We start from the raw sequence: 21,173 nt of genomic DNA, 5'->3' as shown, positions 1-21,173 counted from the left end.
GTTCACGTTTCCGATTCCCTTTACTGCAATTTAAAGAGGGGGCAGGCTGTCCAACTGACCCCCTCCCGTCCTCCTTCGTCACTTCCTGCCTCTCTGGGAAGCGAGTTCATTGACCCAGGGGACGGGGGAGAGGCAGGAGATTGCTCCCTGTAAGCAGAGTCCTAGGAATGTAGTGGGAAAGGACGCGCCACCAGGGTCATGGAGCCCAGTGTCCCTCAGCCTTTTCCCGACAATGGCCGCCTTCCGAGCTTCTTTCCTTCCTGTGGGGCCCCACATAGAAAGATAGCTATTTACACGTTTTGCTTTTACATAGACCTTTTTTTATTTATAGTTTTTATTTATAAATCCACTGCAAAGCACGGGCACTTCTCTGCTTTCTTTTCTTCACTTCTCACTTCGCCTCTGTGCCCCGCGCCCCATTTACACGATGTTTTCTTGTGCAATCCTAAAGACTTTACTCAGAAGTAATTCCCACTGAGTTCTCTAGGATAGGTTTTCCCAATTGGCCAAGTTCTGCAGAACCTGTGAAGCATTTTGCACACTCCTGTCACACACCTGGTCTTTCCTGGTTCTCCCACAAAGGTAAAGGTAAAGGGACCCCTGACCATTAGGTCCAGTAGTGACCGACTCTGGGGTTGTGACGCTCATTTCGCTTTATTGGCCGAGGGAGCCGGCGTACAGCTTCCGGGTCATGTGGCCAGCATGACTAAGCCGCTTCTGGCGAACCAGAGCAGCGCACGGAAATGTTTACCTTCCCGCCGGAGCGGTACCCATTTATCTACTTGCACTTTGACGTGCTTTTGAACTGGTAGGTTGGTAAGACCAGGGACCGAGCAACGGGAGCTCACCCCGTCGCGGGGATTCGAACCACTGACCTTCTGGTCAGCAAGTCCAGGGCTCTGTGGTTTAACCCACAGCACCACCCATGTCCCTCAAACACCCCCTTTATTCCTGCTACCACCAGAGATAAAGTCTTATCTGACCACTTCTCCTTCCACGTAGCCAAGAATGACGTGGTGTTGTTATTTACTTATAATAACACTATATAAGGGTTTCAATATTCCTTTGCCCACATAAGAAGGTAGTTTCAGTCTTTCTGTCTCTTCTTTGTTCCTTTATTAGGGCTGTTATATGTATTGCTGTTCTTAAAATAGTAAGCTAACCAACACTTCATACCTGGTGCAAAATGCACACCAAATATAACGCTTTAGGGGGAAAGTACAGCAAAATTACTGAATGTATCACGCTGCACCTTTGCCTATTTTCTGCCCCCCCCCACATTTTTCTTTTTTTATTGACTTTACTTAAATATCATTTCTATTCATTACTATATAGATATAAGTGATGTTACTATCCTAATGCATACATGGCTACGAATATCCCACTACATTTAGTATGAATTCATTTCAAATATCAATATATATGTCCAAACAGAGTCTGTGTCTATAGGCAATCCGTTCATGTGTTGCATTGTCTTTCGTGTTGTCATGTTTTTATTCTTCCAGTTAGTTCATCAGTATCAGCCTCTTGGCAACCATTAGGGTGCAAAGAATCCATTTTTCTTGTCCTGTTGTCAACTTCCATTTTCATTTCTTGGGGATTGTTCAGCTGTGATTCTGAAATCATAGGCATTGACACGTCTGCTGTTCTCAGAAAAGGATTGGACTGCATGCTGCTGACTTTTCCTCGATCTTTTAGTTTCATTTTACTTTTAACCACTTTTAGGGTTTTGCAATCAAGCAGTGATTGAATTTATGAAATACATAAACTAACTAAATATAATTCTGTCATTCTATCTGCCTTGCATCCAAGAAAAAGGTCCCAGGTTGACCCCCCCCCCCCGGCATCTGGGAGAAACCCTTGTTATGAAATCCCAGGTTGCTGCTGCCAGTCAGTGAAGACATTCCTGGCCTTTATTTGCAAAAGCATTTATTTGCAAATAATCCTGGCTTTTATTTGCAAAAGCTAATAAATAGAGTCCCAGCCGGCTGCCCACAGGCAGGAGAGCCCCCCAACCCCAGCTGGCTGGCTCATGGGACATGGATTAAATTCCCAAAGCGGCCAAGGAAGAATTCAGAGCCTGGAAGACGTCCTGGAGAGAAAGAGGTGGGCTGTGAACAGAGCATGCAAAGCTCTGAAACGCTCAACCCCCAACACCACTTTCTGCGCACGGCCCAGGAGGAAGGAGTGGAACCACTGCTTAACCCTGCCCCTAACTCCCAACCCTCCTAGAGCATCCATGAGGATATGTTAATATTTACAATGTCATTTTATTGGGAATGTATTTTGCAAAGCAGAGGTGGCATTGGGGAAATGAGGTGGCGCTTTCTGGGTTAATTCAGATCACTCTATCTTGACTTCTGAGAGGTGAAGCCGAGAGGTGAGAGGTGTGGGGACTTTGTGCGCACGATGACTGGAGGAGTTTGTAAATAATACTCGTGGTTCAACGGCTGCCAACCTGACCAGTAAAGCTTTACTCTCAACGAATTGGGTAAGGTATATATTTTTATCACAAATCGGTAACCAGATACCGTGGTCAATGGCATTAAAAGAAACTGAGAGATCCAGCAGAACCAGGAAACAGCTTTTACCTTTGTCCCTCGCCTGCCAGAGATAATCAACCAGTGCCAACAAGGTGGTCTCAGTCTGATGGCAGGGCCTGACACTCAACTGGAAGAAATGCAGTCCAAATGGTCCATATCCTCCAGATATGCCTGGATTTATTCTGCAACCAAACATACATTTAAATTGTTTTCTCCCTGTGAGTTTGCTGATGTCTTCTAAGCGTTCTACTTCTAGTGAAGCTTCCCCCACATTCCATGCATTTAAAAGGTTTCTCACTTGTGTGAATTTGTAGATGTGCATTAAGGCTCGAACTCTGACCGAAACATTTTCCACACTCCATGCATTTATATGGTTTCTCTCCTGTATGAGAAAATTGATGCATTCTTAGCGAATGTGTATGACGGAAGCATTTTCCACACTCCTTGCATTCAAATGGTTTCTGCCCTGTGTGAATTCGTTGATGTCTTCTAAGCGTTCCACTTCTAGTGAAGCTTCTCCCACAATCCATGCATTTAAATGGTTTCTGCCCTGTATGAGTTTGTTGATGGTTTTTAAGGTGTCCACTCAAAGAGAAGCTCTTTCCACACTCTATGCATTTAAATGGTTTTTCCCCTGTGTGAGTTCGTTGATGGTATTTAAGGTATCCACTCTGACTGAAGCTCTTTCCACACTCTATGCATTTAAATGGTTTTTCCCCTGTGTGAGTTCGTTGATGGTATTTAAGGTTTCCACGCTGACTGAAGCTCTTTCCACACTCCATGCATTTAAATGGTTTTTCTCCTGTGTGAGTTTGTTGATGCTTTTTAAGGATTCCACTCTCTGTGAAGCTCTTTCCACACTCTATGCATTTAAATGGTTCCTCCCCTGTGTGAGTCCATTGATGTTTTCTAAGGTTTCCACTCCGACTGAAGCTCTTTCCACACTCTATGCATTTAAATGGCTTTTCCCCTGTGTGACTTCGCTGATGTTTTTTAAGCTGTCCACTCTGAGAGAAGCTCTTTCCGCACTCCATACATCTGAATGGTTTCTCTCCAGTGTGAGTTTGATGATGTGCATTAAGGTGATTACTCAAAAGGAAGCTCTTTCCACGCTCAAAACATTTATATGGTTTCCCCCCTGTATGAGTACATTGATGCATTATTAGTGATTCTCTATGACGGAAGCTTGTTCCACACTCCATGCATTCAAATGGTTTCTGCCCTGTGTGAGTTTGCTTATGTCTTCTAAGTGTTCCACTATCACTGAAGCTCTTTCCACACTCTATACATTTAAATGGTTTCTGCCCTGTGTGAGTTCGTTGATGGTTTTTAAGGTGTCCACTCCGAGAGAAGCTCTTTCCACACTCTGTGCATTTAAATGGTTTTTCCCCTGTGTGAGTTCGTTGATGGTATTTAAGGATTCCACTCTGACTGAAGCTCTTTCCACACTCTATGCATTTAAATGGTTTTCCCCCTGTGTGAGTCCATTGATGTTTTCGAAGTGTTCCACTATCGATGAAGCACTTCCCACACTCTATGCATTTAAATGGCTTTTCCCCTGTGTGACTTCGCTGATGTCTTTTAAGCTGTCCACTCTGAGAGAAGCTCTTTCCGCACTCCATACATCTGAATGGTTTCTCACCCGTGTGAGTTTGATGATGTGCATTAAGTTGATTACTCAAAAGGAAGCTCTTTCCACACTCCATACATTTAAATGGTTTCTCCCCCGTGTGAGTTCGCATATGTATATAGAGGTTTCCACTCTGTGTGAAGCATTTTCCACACTCAAAACATTTATATGGTTTCTCCCCTGTATGAGTATATTGATGCCTTCTTAGCGATTGTCTATGACGGAAGCATGTTCCACACTCCATGCATTTAAATGGTTTCCCCCCTGTGTGAGTTCCTTGATGCTTTGTAGGAGTACCACTCCCACAGATGTCCTTGCCACAATCCATACCTTTAAGTGGTATCTCCATTGTTTCAGTTCACTGATGTGAACTAAGTGTGTTCACTGACTGAATCACATTGTTTATTCCATATATTGAAATGGTTTATTCATGATTCCTAATGAAAGTACAGATTGCTCTGACTGTCCTTTCTATCGCTTGCTTCCGAGTAGGGGGAAAGGAAATCCTGTAAAGAAAACAAAGGAATATAACACACATCAAGTGCCTTTGGTACCTTCTCTTAATTTAACATCTCCTACACTCTTCCTTTTTCTATGTTCCTATTTTTTAGGAAATGAAATAATGTCAGATAATAGTAATGCATCATCAACTTTTAATCATGATCAAGTATCGTTAATAATGCAGCGTGATCCTAGATACACTGGTTCTCTTGAATTGCCAATTTAAATACAGAGGTTCCTCACCGGAAAGGGAGCTTCTCTCTCTCCATAATCCTGCTATTTATTTCTCCGGTTCAGAATTCCCAATGACAATTTTGTCCTAATCACTAAAATGTTTGGTTGCAAGTTTCTTTGGGTTGACCTGGTAAACTAAAGGGACTAACAAATTCAATCAATCGTAATAATGGACTACAGGAACCCCTGAATTTCAGTAGCAATCTTCCCATTCCCTTAAATCCCAAAGACCTGAGAATAAATATAGTGGTTAATACTGGGAATTTGGTGGAATGGAGAGGAAGAGTGGGACATAGTTATCTCTGCGTAAAGGTAAAAAAGAAAAGAAAAAGGTATCTCTGCCTACAACCTGCCTAGCAATGGGCAGGGAAGGGCGGACTGGAGGTAATGTCTCTCCACAGAAACATGGGTAAATGGGTGAAATTGCAGAAGACAAGCCAAAAGTGGGTCATCTTCTCGATCCAGCAGGGCTTTTTATATGTTTTAACGTAGTGAGTCTGACCAAACTGCAGGAGGCAGTGGAAGACAGGAGTGCCTGGCATGCTCTGGTGAATGGGGTCACAAAGAGTCGGACACGACTAAAAGACTAATAACAACAACAAACGTAGTGAAATGTCTCACTGCATACTCAAAGGGCTTACCTCTCAATTTCCCCTTCACGTTTCTGTGTATTTCTTTTTCTAGCAAGATGTGCTTAGACTTGTGAATCAGAGTCTCTCCTGTGTGGAACAAGTAAAAGAGACGTGCCGTTTATGTCATATGTGACTGTCAAAGTATTCAGAAACATTTACCTTTTGAAGCAAAAACAACAAAGTTCCTGGTGGCCCATTGGAGGCTAATAAACCTATAATGGCCTAAACCTTTGGGGACAGCAGGAGAATGCTGCGAATTGTGGGCCAGGAAAGCTCATGCCATAATTAACCTGTGAGTTTCTTTGTGGGTTTTGCTTAGTTGTTTTGGAATTTGCACCACAATATCAGTTCATCAAATGTTACGGACAAAATTACAGCATTGCTATAAAAAAATGATCGCACCCACTCCCTTTCTCTCTCACACAGTGTTTGTAGATATGGGAATCTCACACACCTCGCCAGTAATAATGGCAATAACTGGTCTGCATCTGCACATGTCTGTGTGGAAAGCCTCCAGTCACAGGCATTGTCTATCATGATAATGCGCCTTTTGCCCTTGAAGCACCCTAGACTGGGAAGGTGCATGCATTTACTGTCTTTGGGTGCCGATGGATTGAGTCTCAGCTTGTAAATTCCTCTGACATTGCCTAAACAAGAAAAAAGTTATAGAAAGGCTGTCCATTTGTAAATTACAGTGGTACCTCGTGTTAGGAACTTAATTCTTTCCAGAGGTCTGTTCTTAACCTGAAACTGTTCTTAACCTGTGGACTCTTGGCACCCTTCCCAGGTAAAGGGGAATGAGAACAGTTCAGCATGTCCAAAGATGTTGCAACTGAATGAGATAAAAGTCAGTTCTCAGGCCTGCTCTGACAAAGTCTATTCATTAGCTTTTGAAGCCTTCTCGTGCTGATAAAAGAATAACATTTTGCCTATGTACCAGCATCTTGTGAGAATCCACAGAAAAGCTGTAGCTGTGGATTTTTAGAAGACAAAAGGAATTTTGGACAGTTTTGAGGCCTGGGGTGATTACTGAGGGGTGTGTGACTTTGGGCCTAGGTGGGGTCACCTGTCCTCACCTTCCTTCAGTACCACTTTAGCTAATGGGGCCCCCCACTGCCACCGCACGATTTCTGTTCTCATCCTGAAGCAAAGTTCTTAACCCGAGGTACTATTTCTGGGTTAGCAGAATCTGTATCCTGAGGTGTCTGTAACCCAAGGTACCACTGTATATACAAATCCTGAAAGAATTTCCATAGCACCTCCAGTCATTTTTTTTTTAAATAGTGCACTACATTATCACTGTCAATTAACCATGCAGTGGAATTGACACTTAAAACTGAAATCCAGGGAGAGGCAAACGAGTTTCTGTCCTTTCGTGGAAGAGGATTCCAGAAGCAAAGACCCCCTCTGGACAGCCCTCTCTCCTTCCTCTCAAGAGCTTCCTGCGCTTTCCTCTCCTCTCCAGCTGGACCAACGACCTGGCTTGGTGTAACCCAGCAGCGGCAGAGTCCCGCTTCTGGAGCCCCCAGCAGCAGCTGGCCCGGGGGTGGGGGAAGGAGAGTCCAGCTTCCGGAAAGGAGGGGAGGGTGGGGAATTGGACACCCTCCCAATTTCAGGGACCCCTCTCCCCAAGGCAGGTTTCTGGGCAGGAGGGAAAAGCCAAGGCAGCGTCTCCGGAGATTCCCCCGCCAGCGCCCAAGTGGGAGACCTCCCTTCCGATGGGCAGCGTCTCTTTCTGTCTCTGCACCCCCTGCCAATGCTGGACGGGGCTTTCCTCCCCCAGGGATGCTTCCCTTCCTCCCCAAGTTCCTCTGCCCCCTCCGTCCCTAGTCTCTCCTGCGCCCAGAGACCCCCTTGGCACGGCTCACCCCTCGCCCTGCGCGCAGAATCCCTCTCGAGCGCACCGACCTCTCCATCCGGAGGAGCCTCCCAAGACGAGCAGGGAGGGGGGAGGAGGTAAGAGACGGCAGCGGGTGAGGGAGGGGTGTCTTTCCAGGCCTCTCTAGGCATCTCGGCTCTCTCGCTTCCGTAACCCCTTCCATGGACTCTCCTTCTCTCCAGCCAAAAGAGGCGCGCCTCTCCACACGCGCGCAGCCAGCAGCGCCCAAGGGATTCCTGCCGGGGGAAACGGGGGACGCGTCCCGAGAGTCCTGTTTGGGGATGGGGGCTCTCATACGGACGCCCTTGGTGGACTTCTCATTTCCATTCCCACAAAGGTGCCCAAGGGGTGCAGGGCAGCTAAGCATCGCTTGGCCGGCGAGATTGGAGGGATGGTGGTGGTAGTAGTAGTAGTAGTAGTAGTAGTAGTAATAATAATAATAATAATAATAATAATAATAATAATAATAATAATTTTATTGTTTGTAGGCCGCCTACCTCACTTGGTTTCCCCAGCCACTCTGAGCGCCTCCCAACAAAAAATAGTAAAAACACATTACAACATCAAAACTAGAAACTTCCCTGAACAGGGCTTACCTTCAAAAAGTTGTGTAATTTTTTATCTCCTTGACATCAACAAAATTGCCTGTGATGTGCAAACAGTAGCTCCCTCCTTTACAGCCAAGGGGAAGTTTCCAAGCACCCGAACTAGACAGAGGTGGACAATGGGGGAGCTGTTTATATCTACACAGATTCTAACCACCCCACAGAGAACTTGATCTTTGGGAGCCAATGCCTTCGAATGGACTCTCAGCCCCAGAAAACCGAACTGCAAGGACTTTGCCTATGGTGATTTTGTTGCCTCTGGGACATTGGAGTAACCAACGACTGGGAAGGGCCAGAATACCTAGAAGGCTGGCTTCACTCTGCAGGGGCTGCACAAAACCCCAAGTGGGATCACACCAGGCCTCAGAGGTGCCGGGCGGGGGGGGGGGTCACCAAGGACGTGAGACTTCTGAAAACCAATGACCCTCTGCATCCCCTAGGCCACGCATCACCAAAGTCCATTTTGGGGGTCTAATCAACAACTTCAGTCCTAAAATAGGTCAACAACTTTGGTCGGCCATTCCACATGTTGACTTCATCAAATCTGGCCCTCTTTGAAAGACGTTTGGGCACCCCTGTCCGAGGCACGTTGGCCCAACTCCTTTGTACACAGAGCAAGATCTTCTTTCCTCCTGGGACCAAAACTCATATCTGACTGTTGAACAAGGTGGCCAGAGAAGCTCTCTACCCCAACTGCTGGATCTGTGCACATGCACCAAGTCACCCAAAGCAAGGCCAGCCTCTGGTAGCAGTGGCTGTGACCTGGGGCCAATACTACAGGGGAGACATCACTTCCTGGAACCTGACAGCCCTGAACCTCACCCATCAATACCTGTATTTGAAGGGAGCCACAAAAGGACCCCTCTGCCACCTCTTCACAGGGGAGGGAACCCCTGTTGGGAAAAGCACCTGTGACATCAACCTTGACATACCCTGTTTCCCCGGAAGTAAGACATCCCCTGAAAATAAGACCTACCGTAAATTTCGCTCCATAACACGCAGATTTTTCCTCCTAGAAAGTAAGGGGAAATGTCTGTGCGTGTTATGGAGCGAATGCCTACAGATGGCGGGGGAATCTGCTGCAGTTGTGAGCAGTCCGTGGCTCGCTTTGAAACAGCAAAGCGGGTGTAAGCGGCTCCTGTCAGCTAGTGGAGCCGGGGAGGAGGGAGAGAAGCAGAGCGGGAGTTGGCTACTTTAAAACAACCCCGTCCTCTATGTCCCTCTCTCCTCCCCACTGAGCTGCTAAGTAGCAGCAAAGCTTTTCAGCCAGCCTAGCCGGGAGGAGGGAGAGAAGCAGAGCGGGGTTGGCTGCTTTAAAACAACCCCTGCTCTCTGTCCCTGCCTGCAGTTTTTTGCTGTCCGATTTTGGATTAGCCACTGTAGGGGCTGTGTGTGTGTGTGTGTGTGTGTGTGTGCTTGAGCTATCGTTCTCCTCCTCCTGCTTCCCGTTCACTCTCCCAGCACCCCTGCGCTCTCCTGCGACTTGAGAATTGACACTCTGTGTGTCTGTGTGTGTGAGAGGGCTCCTTCTCCTTCTCTTGCTTCCCATTCACTCTCCCTCCGACTTTAGAATTGACACTCTGTGTGTCTGTGTGTCTGTCAGGGCTCCTTCTCCTTCTTCCCGTTCACTCTCCCAGCACCCCTGCGACTTTAGAATTGACACTCTGTGTGTCTGTGTGTGTGAGAGGGCTCCTTCTCCTTCTCTTGCTTCCCGTTCACTCCTCCAGCGCCCCTGCGACTTCCAGCGCCCTGCGACTTTAGGGCCAGTTCTCTCTCTCCGTGTGTGTGTGTGTGTTTTGACCTCACTGCGCTTGTTGGGGGAGAGTGTTGGTCGCAATTTTTCTTGATTTGTCTCAGAGTGGTTACTATCATGGTTTCCTTGTCGGGGAGGAGGGAGAGACGCAGAGCATGCTTGTTCTAAAGGAGCAAAGCCGGAGAGGAGCCACTCCTGCATTATTAGCAGCATCCTTCTCCACACCCCCACGCGTGCTCCTTGTCCCTTGAGTTCTTTTCCTTCCTTCCCCACTTAAAACGTGGTTACAAAGCACGGATCCACATGGATCCTCAGGATTTTTGCACTAGGTCACCCCAAATTCACCATCAGATCACATAGCATATCCATGGCTACAGCCTGCACCAAAAAACACACGCACCCACTGTTTCATGGGGCCGCAATGGCGCAAAAACGTGGTTACAAAGCATGGATCCACATGGATCCTCAGGATTTTTGCATTGGGCTACGCCAAACTCACCGTCAGATCACATGTCTGTGGCCACAGCATGAACCACAAAAATCATACATCCACTGTTTCGTTTAGAATACTTTTTTCTTGTTTTCCTCCTCTAAAAACTACGTGTGTGTTATGGTCAGGTGCGTGTTATAGAGCGAAAAATACAGGACTTCCAGTTTTGCCTCTCGCTGTAATATAAGGCCCTCCCCAAATATATATATATTTTTTTAAAAAAATATTTTTTATTAAACAGTTTCCACAATCACACAAACAACACACAATACATAACAACAACAAATACACAAACAAAACAATAACAAAATTAAACAGGAAAAAAGAAAACAAGTACCATTTCATATCCTAATTTCTTGAACCTTTCTTCCTCGACTTCCTCATGCCTCCCTTTTCTGTATTCCAAATTCTAATCAATTACTCAGCAAATCTTCCCTTATTTTACTTTAAATTTAAGCTATCCTTATTCTCCTTGTCTTAACCGTTGCTAATAGTAACCATTTACTTTCCAGTCCAACATCATTCTAACTTTCATTAATTTTGTAATATTTCTTTAGATAGTCCTTAAATATTTCTTTAGATAGTCCTTTGAGGCCTCCCCAAATATAAGGCCTCCCTGATAATAAGGCCACCCCAGAATATAAGGCCCCTGAAGCTACCATAAGGTGTCTCCTCTGGACCGTAGCGGCGGGCGCCGCTGCGCAACTCACTGATTGGCCGCAGCACAGCCGGAGCTGTTCAGACAGTGTGAAGTCTCTTTAAATCAGAGAGCCCACGCTGACACCAGGAGAAGCTGCCGCCTGCTGCTTGCTCTGCCCTGACGGAGTCTGGCTGACTCACAATTAGACAGTGAGTGAGTCGTGCGGGGCAGGAGTCGTGCACATTGTACTGTATACAGGTAATAAATTCCCCTTTTTTTTGTTCAACAAGAAATGTGTACCGTATTCTTCTTCATGGAAAAATAAGACATCCCCTGAAAATAAGACCTATTGCATCTTTGGGAGCTAAAATTAATATAAGACACTGTCTTATTTTCGGGGAAACAGACTGAGCACAGGGCAAGTGACTGTCGCTGACTTCACTCAGTCTAGGACTTACCCAGACCTTACCCGTGGACCACCTTGCCAACTGGCAGCCAGATTACCCCAAAGCCACGCTCCTCCAAGCCTTTGCTTCTGGGCACTGAGCATATACCTGGACTAGCCCCCACATGTCTGGGTCTTGCTTTGTGGGATATATTATCCCTTGATTATGGAAGGGCGGCAGAGGAATAAAAGAGATCAAAAGACCCTGTCGGACCTGTCTGATGTGGCTGCAAATGGAGAAACTGTGGGAAGGGCGCTGTTTCCCGCCTGTGGAGCAGGGTCTAACCATGTGGACATTCTCAAACTCACTGATGTCCTACGTAACGGACCAATCCTTGAACATTATGGGACATTTAAATGCCATAGAGAGACCAGAGACAACAAGAGACTAGGGCCCTGCAGGACTTGACATCTTTCCGCAGGGCCTGCAAGACAGAGCTGTTCCGCCTGGCCTTTGGTTTGGACTCAGTCTGACCCTTATGTTTCCCCTCCCCTTACAGTTTTGACCCATGGGCTGCTTTTAAAATGAGGCTGCCCATGAGCCCTATATTCTAAACACAATGCTTGATTAACCTGGAGGTAGGCTGTATGAATTGTGTATTGATTTGTAATGATTTGTTGGGTCTCTGGACCGTAATAAAGATTGATTGATTGAATATGTACTGTAAGCCGCCCAGAGTGGCTGGAGAAATAAATAAATAAATAAATTATTATTATTAGTAGTAGTAGTAGTAGTAGTAGTAGTAGTAGTGGTATTAGTTGTATTATCAGAATCCCATACAACTTTTAAAGATATCCCTATGTAACCAGTTTAATATCATTTTCTTCTAATTTAGCTAAGTACATTTTGTACTTTAGTAATTCAGTTTGCAACTTCTTAAGCAGCTTATGAAATCCTGCTATGGGTCATGAACAGTTTAACTCCAGTTGAGATTGTGGCTGGGACTTCTACCTGTACAATTTTATGATACCCCTAGAACTAAGGATCAAATGTCATATTTAGTTTTTTCTTGTCAGGTGCTCCCTCATGTTCAGATGAGGCCTCAGCACGATAATGTAGCATTTGGGAATGAAGATGCAGCCCAGAAGCCCAGCACTGGAGGCCAGGATGGAGAAGATCTGCACGGCTACCATGTATTTCCCCTTGGTGCTCAGATAGGTGGGAACAAAGGACACCCAAACACTGCAGAAGACCAGCATGCTGAAGGTGATCAGCTTGGCTTCATTGAAGGCCCCAGGCAGATTCCTTGCTAAGAAAGCCACCGTGAAGCAGATGGCAGCCAGGAAGCCCATGTAGCCAAGAGAACCATAAAACATGGCAACAGACCCTTCATTGCATTGGACAATGATCTCTCCAAGCTGGGAGCTCAGGTCAAAGTCTGGGAATGGAGGAGAGATCCCCAGCCAGATGGTGCAGATGAGAACTTGAACACTGGAGCAGGAAATGACAATGGAGTGGGCCAAACTCTTCCCCAGCCATCTCCTCACCTTGTTCCCTGGCTTAGTAGCCAGGAAGGCCAGGACTACAGTGATGGTTTTTGCCAAGACAGAAGAGACAGCAGCTGAGAAGATGATGCAGAAGGCTGTTTGACGGAGAAGACAGGTCACGTTCCTTGGCTTTCCAATGAAGAGGAAGGAGGACAAAAAGGAGAGCAGTAGACACATGAGGAGGATGTAGGAGAGGTCCCTGTTGTTGGCTTTGACTATGGGAGTTTCTTTGTATTTAGTGAAGATTCCTAACACAAAACCTGTGGTTAAGGATAAGGAGAGAGCAAGGGAAGCCAGGAGGCTCCCCAAACATTCTTCATAGGACAGGAAGGTAAATATTTTGGGGACACATTGATCTCGGTCTTCATTTGGATGCTGATCTTCTGGACATCTGGTGCATTCATTAGCATCTGCATAGAGAAAAACACACTTCGGTATCCTAACATCAGTCACACACCTGAAATTTGCTGACAGCACTATTGCATTTGGTGATTGACAGGTTGGCAGCAGCACCCAACTGCTATTATTCACCGCGAAAAATTAACGTCTAGTGCAAAGACCAGGAAAAAATAATGAACCCCTTGGTTCTGTGGGTTCTGTGGAACTGTGGGTTAAATGGATCAATAGATTGACTCAGTATAATGGCAGCTTCTTGTTATGTTTGAATACAGTGGTACCTCTGGTTAAGTACTTAATTTGTTCCGGAGGTTCGTTCTTAACCTGAAACTGTTCTTAACCTGAAGCACCACTTTAGCTAATGGGGCCTCCTGCTGCCGCTGTGTTCCTGGAGCATGATTTCTGTTCTTATCCTGAAGCAAAGTTCTTAACCTGAAGCAGTATTTCTGGGTTAGCGGAGTCTGTAACCTGAAGTGTATGTAACCAGAAGTGTATGTAACATGATTGTAACCACTGTATTGAGAAGCAGATGTGTTAAACCCCAACTTTATTTATAATAAATGGAAGCTAGAATAATAATTTCCAAAATAAAGTATTACATTAGTGTTCCATGATTCCTCCGAGGAAGTTGGAGTAGTATTATTGTGTAGCACTATCTCCTTTCCTGATCTGCTGGGACCTCTCAGAAATTGTCTCTGTGGCCATAGTGCTGACTGACTCCATGGCAGGACGCGAACCCTCCTGAAGCCACAGGTTTGGTGAACCCAATACACCCTGGCACTCTTGCTCACTTTCCCCTCACTCATCAAGAAAGTCCGCAGGACCTGATTCATTGACACGTGCTCCCTGCAACATTGGAGGTGTCCTTTGAATGCCTTTGAATACTAGTTGCTGCAGATCACATGGGGTGGGAGGGCTGTTCTTTCTATGCAGCAAGTCCTTTCTTATATCCTTAAGTTTTCTTAGGGGTGGGGAAACTATGGAGACACCTGGTCTGAATAGAGACATTGGATTCATGTCTCATTACACATGCGAAAGCTATTTTTGGTCATCTCCATACTATCCATTGTTTTGTTCCTTTATGACTAATTGCAGTCGTTATCAGTCTTCAGCATATTTACCATACCCATTGAGCTAATCACCCATCCCCTAGTACCCTTCTGAGAAATACCCCACCCCACCCTCCCACTATATACAGTGGTACCTCAGGTTACATATGCTTCAGGTTACAGACTCTGCTAACCCAGAAATAGTGCTTCAGGTTAAGAACTTTGCTTCAGGATGAGAACAGAAATTGTGCTCCGGCGGCGTGGCGGCAGCAGGAGGCCCCATTAGCTAAAGTGGTGCTTCAGGTTAAGAACAGTTTCAGGTTAAGTACGGACCTCCAGAACGAATTAAGTACTTAACCTGAGGTACCACTGTATAAGGGTCTGGTGACTTCTGTTTCAGAGTAGCGCAGACATAGAACAAACTTAGTTGGTCTCTAAGGTGCTACTAGACTATATTTTCCTTTCCTTTCCTTATTTCCAGTGCTATTTTCTAGAAAAAGAGGTGCCTGTCAGGGCATGCTCTGAATCAGAGGATTGGGGATTGCATTCTCAGGCAGATCAGCTCCTTTCTGAAGAGGGAGAGACACAGACACCGAGCAGATTACACAAGAGTTACCTAGCTATGAGATAATGGAAAGAGAACAGAAGGGAGGGAACATAGGAGAGTCTGGGGGACCCTCCCTCCCCACAAACTAGGAGGTCCATCTGTATTAGAGAACAAAGAATGCAGAGAGGAGAAGGAACTTCTCGTTGGCGCCAGGATGTTGTGCGGGGTAGAAGGGGGAGGATTTAGAGTAGCCAACTGCTCTCCTTGTGGAGGGATGTGGATCTTTGCTTGCAGCCAGATGACGGAATAAAAAGAGTATAAATTATAAACGGTTCATCAATTCTTATCTGTGCAGTTACCAAAGGGAGGCGAGGACTGTCCACACCTGACAGTGTTTGAACTCACCATGAATGCCTCCATTGTTCTCTGAGAATGTCAATGGTCACCACCTGACAGATGATGGAACTAGCCATTACTAACATCATGTTTGCAGTAGTTTAAATATTTGCCCCATCCTCTCATCAAATGCCATTTTCTCTGAGATCCTCTCCTACCTTCCTGAGTGGAGATGGTCCCTTCTGAGCAGGGAGAACAATCATAGCAGCAGGGCGGCTTCCCTTCCTGAACTTTTCTGGAATATCCAGGGAGACAGCTTTCTGTGCATCTTGATCGAGGCACGGTCTAGGCATGAAGAGAAAATTGAGCACTAAGGAGAAAGTGATAGGTGCATTTATGCCTTGGGACACAGATAATAGAATTTTGGAAGGATCCAGGAGAGGAGATATTTGCTTCCAATAACCTCAGGTGACCCCAGACCATATTTTGGGCAGTTACATTTTTTTGTTTTTGTTTTTTGCAGAGCTGCATGGCAGAGAAACCTTTTGGGTCCACTTCTGCCCCCGCCCTTAACATTGAAATCTCACATTTCTAAGCTACAATAGTATTACAAATTGCAATAGAAGATTAACAGTTAACAAGAAACAGGAGCATGGCATAAACCCTCATATGAACATCAGCAATAAAACAAGTCCTCCATCTGTTGCCATCACATCTGCCAATGATACTCCAGCCTTACCCAACCTGGTGCCCCTCAGATATCTTTGCATGATGCTGTCTGGGGTGCATGGGAGTTGTAGTCCACAATATTTAGAGGGCACCAAGGACAAGAAGCTACAGTTAGAACTGGGTATGGGAAAACTGATTTGTTCAAAATTGGGAAAGGAGTACGACAAGGCTGTATATTGTCTCCCTGCTTATTTAACTTATATGCAGAATTCATCATGCGAAAGGCTGGGCTGGATGAATCCCAAGCCGGAATTAAGATCACCGGAAGAAATATCAACAACCTCAGATATGCAGATGACACAACCTTGATGGCAGAAAGTGAGGAGGAATTAAAGAACCTTTTAATGAGGGTGAAAGAGGAGAGCGCAAAATATGGTTTGAAGCTCAACATCAAAAAAACGAAGATCATGGCCACTGGTCCCATCACCTCCTGGCAAATAGAAGGGGAAGAAATGGAGGCAGTGAGAGGTTTTACTTTCTGGGGCTCCATGATCACTGCAAATGGTGACAGCAGTCACGAAATTAAAAGACGCCTGTTTCTTGGGAGAAAAGCAATGACAAACCTAGACAGCATCTTAAAAAGCAGAGACATCATCTTGTCAACAAAGGTCCGTATAGTTAAAGCCATGGTTTTCCCAGTAGTGATGTATGGAAGTGAGAGCTGGACCATAAAGAAGGCTGTTGGCCAAATAATTGATGCTTTTGAATTATAGTGCTGGAGGAGGCTCTTGAGAGTCCCATGGACTGCAAGAAGATCAAACCTCTCCATTCTGAAGGAAATCAGCCCTGAGTGCTCACTGGAAGGACAGATCGTGAAACTGAGGCTCCAATACTATGGCCACCTCATGAGAAGAGAAGACTCCCTGGAAAAGACCCTGATGTTGGGAAAGACTGAAGGCACAAGGAGAAGGGGGCGACAGAGGACGAGATGGTGGGACAGTGTTCTCAAAGCTACGAACATGAGTTTGACCAAACTGCGGGAGGCAGCGGAAGACAGGAGTGCCTGGCGAGCTGTGGTCCATGGGGTCATGAAGAGTTGGACAGGACTAAACGACTAAACAACAACAACAACAACAAAGCCAGGGAAATGTGTTCTGCTCTGCTTTGGAGATTCTCCTATTTATCTGAAATTTTATACATATTTACTCAAGAGCAGGTTCCACTAAACTCAGTGGGACATAGCTCCAAGGAAGCATCCAGAAGATTGCAGTCAAAGCCTCATATGTTCTACTCAAAATGTTATTAGAGCATAGCAGATGTCATAGATAATAAAATGGCAGATCCAATTTTTCCTACTTTCTTAAATAGCTTGGGCCACACAATTGCTTCTGGGTTGATGGTGAACTTCAGATTTGAGGACTTTAGTCTCTCTATTCTCCCAATTTTCACTCTATCATGAGAGTTATTAGGAAACAGCACCCAATTCACGATATCAAAGTCAACGGCCAGTGCTCCGATCTCATCCAGGTACTGTCCATCAGCTGAAGTATTAGAGTAGAACTGGACTTCTTTCAAGAAACGATGAAGCTAGAATGACAGAGGAAAATCCAGCAATGAGTAAGCAGGGCTGAATTATGTAACATGGTGTCATGTTCCCTCTGCATGCTAATCTCTGTATCTCTCGCCTGGATTCATCTGCCCATGCTAGATTATTACCTGCCATGGCTGTAGCTTTTGAAGATCCAAACTGCCTCCACCCACAATCGACATCCTCTTTGACCTGGATGAATATGCGGCATTTAAAGCTTGAGCCACAGTTTGGATACTCAGGTAATTCACATAGCTGTCTTGGGACTGGATTCTTTCAATCTCTTCCTGGGGCAGCATCTTCACATTATCCTTCTCTCTGCATTTGGTCATACCCCTCACAGACAAGGCATGCTTTGAATAGGAACAATCAAATGCTTCTTCTGAATACTGTTGACTAGCCAAGGACATTGGCCCATAGTAGTCCTTCTTCATCCTTTTTTTGGTCTTCATTACAAAGGACAAAGAGCCATGGGCATACCGGAAGCAGTCAATATCATGTAACAACATTTTGTTATGAAAAACTGTGGTTATCCAGACTTTCCCCCCAGTTTGTATCCTTTCAAGTAAGGACTCAGCCTCTAGGATTATGTAAAGTCCACTTTGAGAGTCTGCAAAGTAAACAAATACATTGACTTGTCTCCACAGGGCAGGTGCTTCATGGGGTATCCATAGCCAAGTTTCTCGTTGTACTCTTTGTGTGAAGGCAACACAAATTTCCCTTTTGTTCATTAGAGGTGTCAAGGTACTCAGGAAGCTTTCCCCATTGTCATTGTCTGGAGCAAAGAGGCCGACCCACGTCCACCTGAAATGCAGGAGGAGTTGGACCATCCCTTGGTACTGAGTTTCTTGGTTTGGTGTCATGCGGTAGACAAAAGGGGACTGGAATTTATCAGTAAGAGCAAAGCCATAACTGAGCTGGTAAAAGAAGAGAAAGAGAATGATGGCTTGTTTTTCAGAAAAACGATCCAGATGGTAAAACTCTATAATCAAACTTCAATTAAAATGCCTGCTGCAGGAGAAGAAAAGTTTTCAGTAGGCCATGGAAAGACAATAGGATGGTCAAATGGTCCCAAGATTTTGGATATAATATCCCTATGGAAGAATGGGATAGATTGTGGAAGGAAGATCTGAGGTTTACTGTGTGCTATACCTTGAAAGAAATTTTTATGTTACATATGTGGTGGAAGTGGAGAAAAGTAAAGGAATTTTGGGAGAGAATACATAACGAATTTAAAAAGATATTTAAGATATCCTTTACAAAAAAACATTATTCCTACTAGGGATAATGGGCACCGACATCCCCAAAAATGTGAGGAAAATATTTTTATATGCCACAGTTGCAGGAAGGATGCTAATAGCCAGAAATTGGAAGGGAGACTCAATCCTGACGAAACTGGAGTGGCAAGCAAAATTGCTGGAGAGTTGGCACGAATGAATTCATTGGCAGGTCTGCAGTGACTGCTGCAAAAATGAGGAAAATCATAGGAAAACAAAATAATAGAGATTGATTTGGACTGATAAAGAAATGTGTGACATGTTAAAAGCATTTAGGATCCAGATTGGGCTGATGGGAAGTCATAATAGAAGTTATTTATAATGAAAGAAGCTAATCATGCTGGAATACGTATTATTCTATTTCTGAATGTACGCTTTCTTTTGGAATTCAATAAAGCATTTGAAGAAAGAATGAAAGAATGAATGAAAGAAAGACAACAGGAAAGGGGCCTGTCTGTCCTCAACTGCAAGGGAGTTCCATAAAGCCACTCCCGACCTCAAGGGGGGGGTTGCGGGCTCACGCCCCCAACTACAATCTCGCGGGGCTGGCGTCAGCCCCGCGGGACTCAGGGATTCCCCTATCTCATCAATATTCATCGCCCTCAGCTCCAGCCAATCGTCTGGCGCTAGGGGGCGGGCTTACCAGGTGCTCTTAAGGTCAGGGCAGCCCTGGCTCGCCCCTTTTCTTTCCTACAGCAGCTGCGGTTTAGATCGCTAATTTTCTTTTGGTGATTTTTGCTGCTGTGGCTTACTTTACTCATCTTTGGGGCTCTCAGTACAGGAAGCGAATGGGTCGTTCCTGAAGTCTGCAGGGATTACCACTGCGGGATTTACTGCGAGCCTGCAGCTCGCTCTCGGTTGCCCTGGATACCCTCCAACATCTGGCAGAAGAAAAGTCTAAGGAGTAAACCCTGCACAAATCCTAAGTCAGCTGAGTGCTGCTTTGTTGGCCTCCTTCCAGCAACTCCTGCAGCCAAGCTTGTGCCAAATGTAATTCTCTGCTTTCCTTTGGAGCACAGCAGTGAGGCTGATAGGGAGGTCTTGTCGTCTTGGCAACCCAGGATTTCTGTACCTACTGCCCAGGCTTGCGCACTGTGGAGGTCACTTAGATACTGCTAACAGAGTGGTTTGACTTCATCCCAGAGGCTCATTCCATTGTCTTTCAAGACAGACAGATGCCAACAACAACAACAACAACAACCATGTGGCTAATGTTGCCAGGTGTGTTTCACTTTTCACTTGGGCCAACTGATTACCTGTGGGATCTTGTAGATGCCCAATATGCTTGCAATGTGTGTGGAGATGTCAAATTCACTCTTTTCAAGAACAGCTAGCAGCCTTTTCTGTTTCCCACAGTGGTAGTTTGGAATGTTGATTTTCCCACCAGCAAGCAGGTCTGTCATGGAGTCAGAAGTCAGTCTTCCCTCAGAACAGGTATCATAGATGCTGTAGCCGAGGGTGATGTTGGGTAAGAGACTGGGGTTGTGATTAATATCCCGAACAGCAAGGGAGAAGGAAATAACGTGCGAGTTCTTCCTATCCACCCAGCTGTGAAAAAGTTACATTCTTTTTTGTATTAATCAAAGCAACTAGGAAAATAGACCAAGAGCTAGAGCAAAGAGAGACAGCGATCTACCAGTACCTGTGTCTACAGTATTTTTGCAAGGGAGGAGGATGGAGGAAAGACCAGAACGCAAATCAGCCTCATTTCTGGTGACCTACCAAAAGTCCCTTGAGCCAAATTGACCCCCAGGCTGCATTGCAAATGACTAAGCACAGTTGACATTTACAATTTGCAGCTGCATAGATTTTGTTGTGCATGGGGGAAAGAAATGTGTTCACATTTTATTTACTACAGAAAACTTGCAACTCAAACACATCTCAAAGCACTTCCAACCCTTTAGAAAACAAGTTATGCTTTGGAGAGCAGTACATGTCAAAAATACCAATAATTACTTAAAACACATTATAAGCTATGTTGCAACATGGTTTTTCACTAATAATAATAATTTATTTATACCCCACCCTTCTGGTTAGGTTTCCCTAGCCAGCATCTGCACAGAAACATAAAACTTGTTAACTAAATGAAATAAATGAACTGAACTGAACTGAAATGAAATTTTTCAAGGATCTCAGAAAACAAGTGTATCACGGAAAATGGAAAAATGGAAAATCAATGCATCATTGCTTACGAGTCAAGTCTGCTGATGGGGGTGCTGAAAAAGGTGAAAGGAGGTTGATTGTTAAAGAATCCTGAAAATGTGACTCCACTAATGAGGTGGTCTGCTAGCCAGTAAAAATTTGCAGCCAATATTTCCTCCTTGATTGGATTCAGTGGGCATTTTGCCCTCTGCTGCACTCCTTTGGTTGCAAGAGGCAGGAACACAAGCAGTGTTATCATTCTGGATCTACCTGCTACGCTTTCCTTATAGCTGTTCCACCAAACATTAGCTGCTGGTCTTAATAAGGAT

General features: G+C 45.2%; 2 protein-coding genes across 5 annotated transcripts in view; both read right to left on the bottom strand.

The window, feature by feature from the left end:
- Positions 1-21,173, bottom strand: part of LOC128409480 (zinc finger protein 157-like) — a 218,717-nt gene that overhangs the window by 21,153 nt on the left and 176,391 nt on the right. The gene's annotated exons all lie outside the window — the stretch shown is intronic.
- Positions 2,128-7,601, bottom strand: LOC128409370 (oocyte zinc finger protein XlCOF6-like). 4 transcript variants are annotated; one of them, XM_053379782.1, is made up of 4 exons: positions 7,409-7,601; positions 5,550-5,627; positions 3,007-4,679; positions 2,128-2,922 (listed from the first exon to the last, which is right to left on the bottom strand). In XM_053379782.1, the coding sequence occupies exons 3-4, from the start codon at positions 4,520-4,522 to the stop codon at positions 2,744-2,746; spliced, it is 1,695 nt and encodes a 564-aa protein (XP_053235757.1). In that variant the 5' UTR covers positions 4,523-4,679; positions 5,550-5,627; positions 7,409-7,601; the 3' UTR covers positions 2,128-2,743. The 4 variants fall into 4 exon arrangements, with proteins under 4 accessions (XP_053235757.1, XP_053235753.1, XP_053235754.1 ...); XM_053379778.1 differs by having other exon boundaries at positions 2,128-4,679; positions 7,409-7,600; XM_053379779.1 differs by having other exon boundaries at positions 2,128-4,679; positions 7,449-7,600.

The sequence above is a fragment of the Podarcis raffonei genome, chromosome 2 (genome assembly GCF_027172205.1).
Source record: "Podarcis raffonei isolate rPodRaf1 chromosome 2, rPodRaf1.pri, whole genome shotgun sequence".
In the NCBI taxonomy this organism is placed as follows: domain Eukaryota; kingdom Metazoa; phylum Chordata; class Lepidosauria; order Squamata; family Lacertidae; genus Podarcis; species Podarcis raffonei.
Note: the sequence above shows the minus strand (reverse complement) of the source record. Positions and strands in the feature narration are given on the sequence as shown.

Coding starts and splice junctions, on each gene's coding strand:
- LOC128409370 (XM_053379778.1), bottom strand. CDS start 4,522: ATGGAGATACCACTTAAAGGTATGGATTGTGGCAAGGACATCTGTGGG.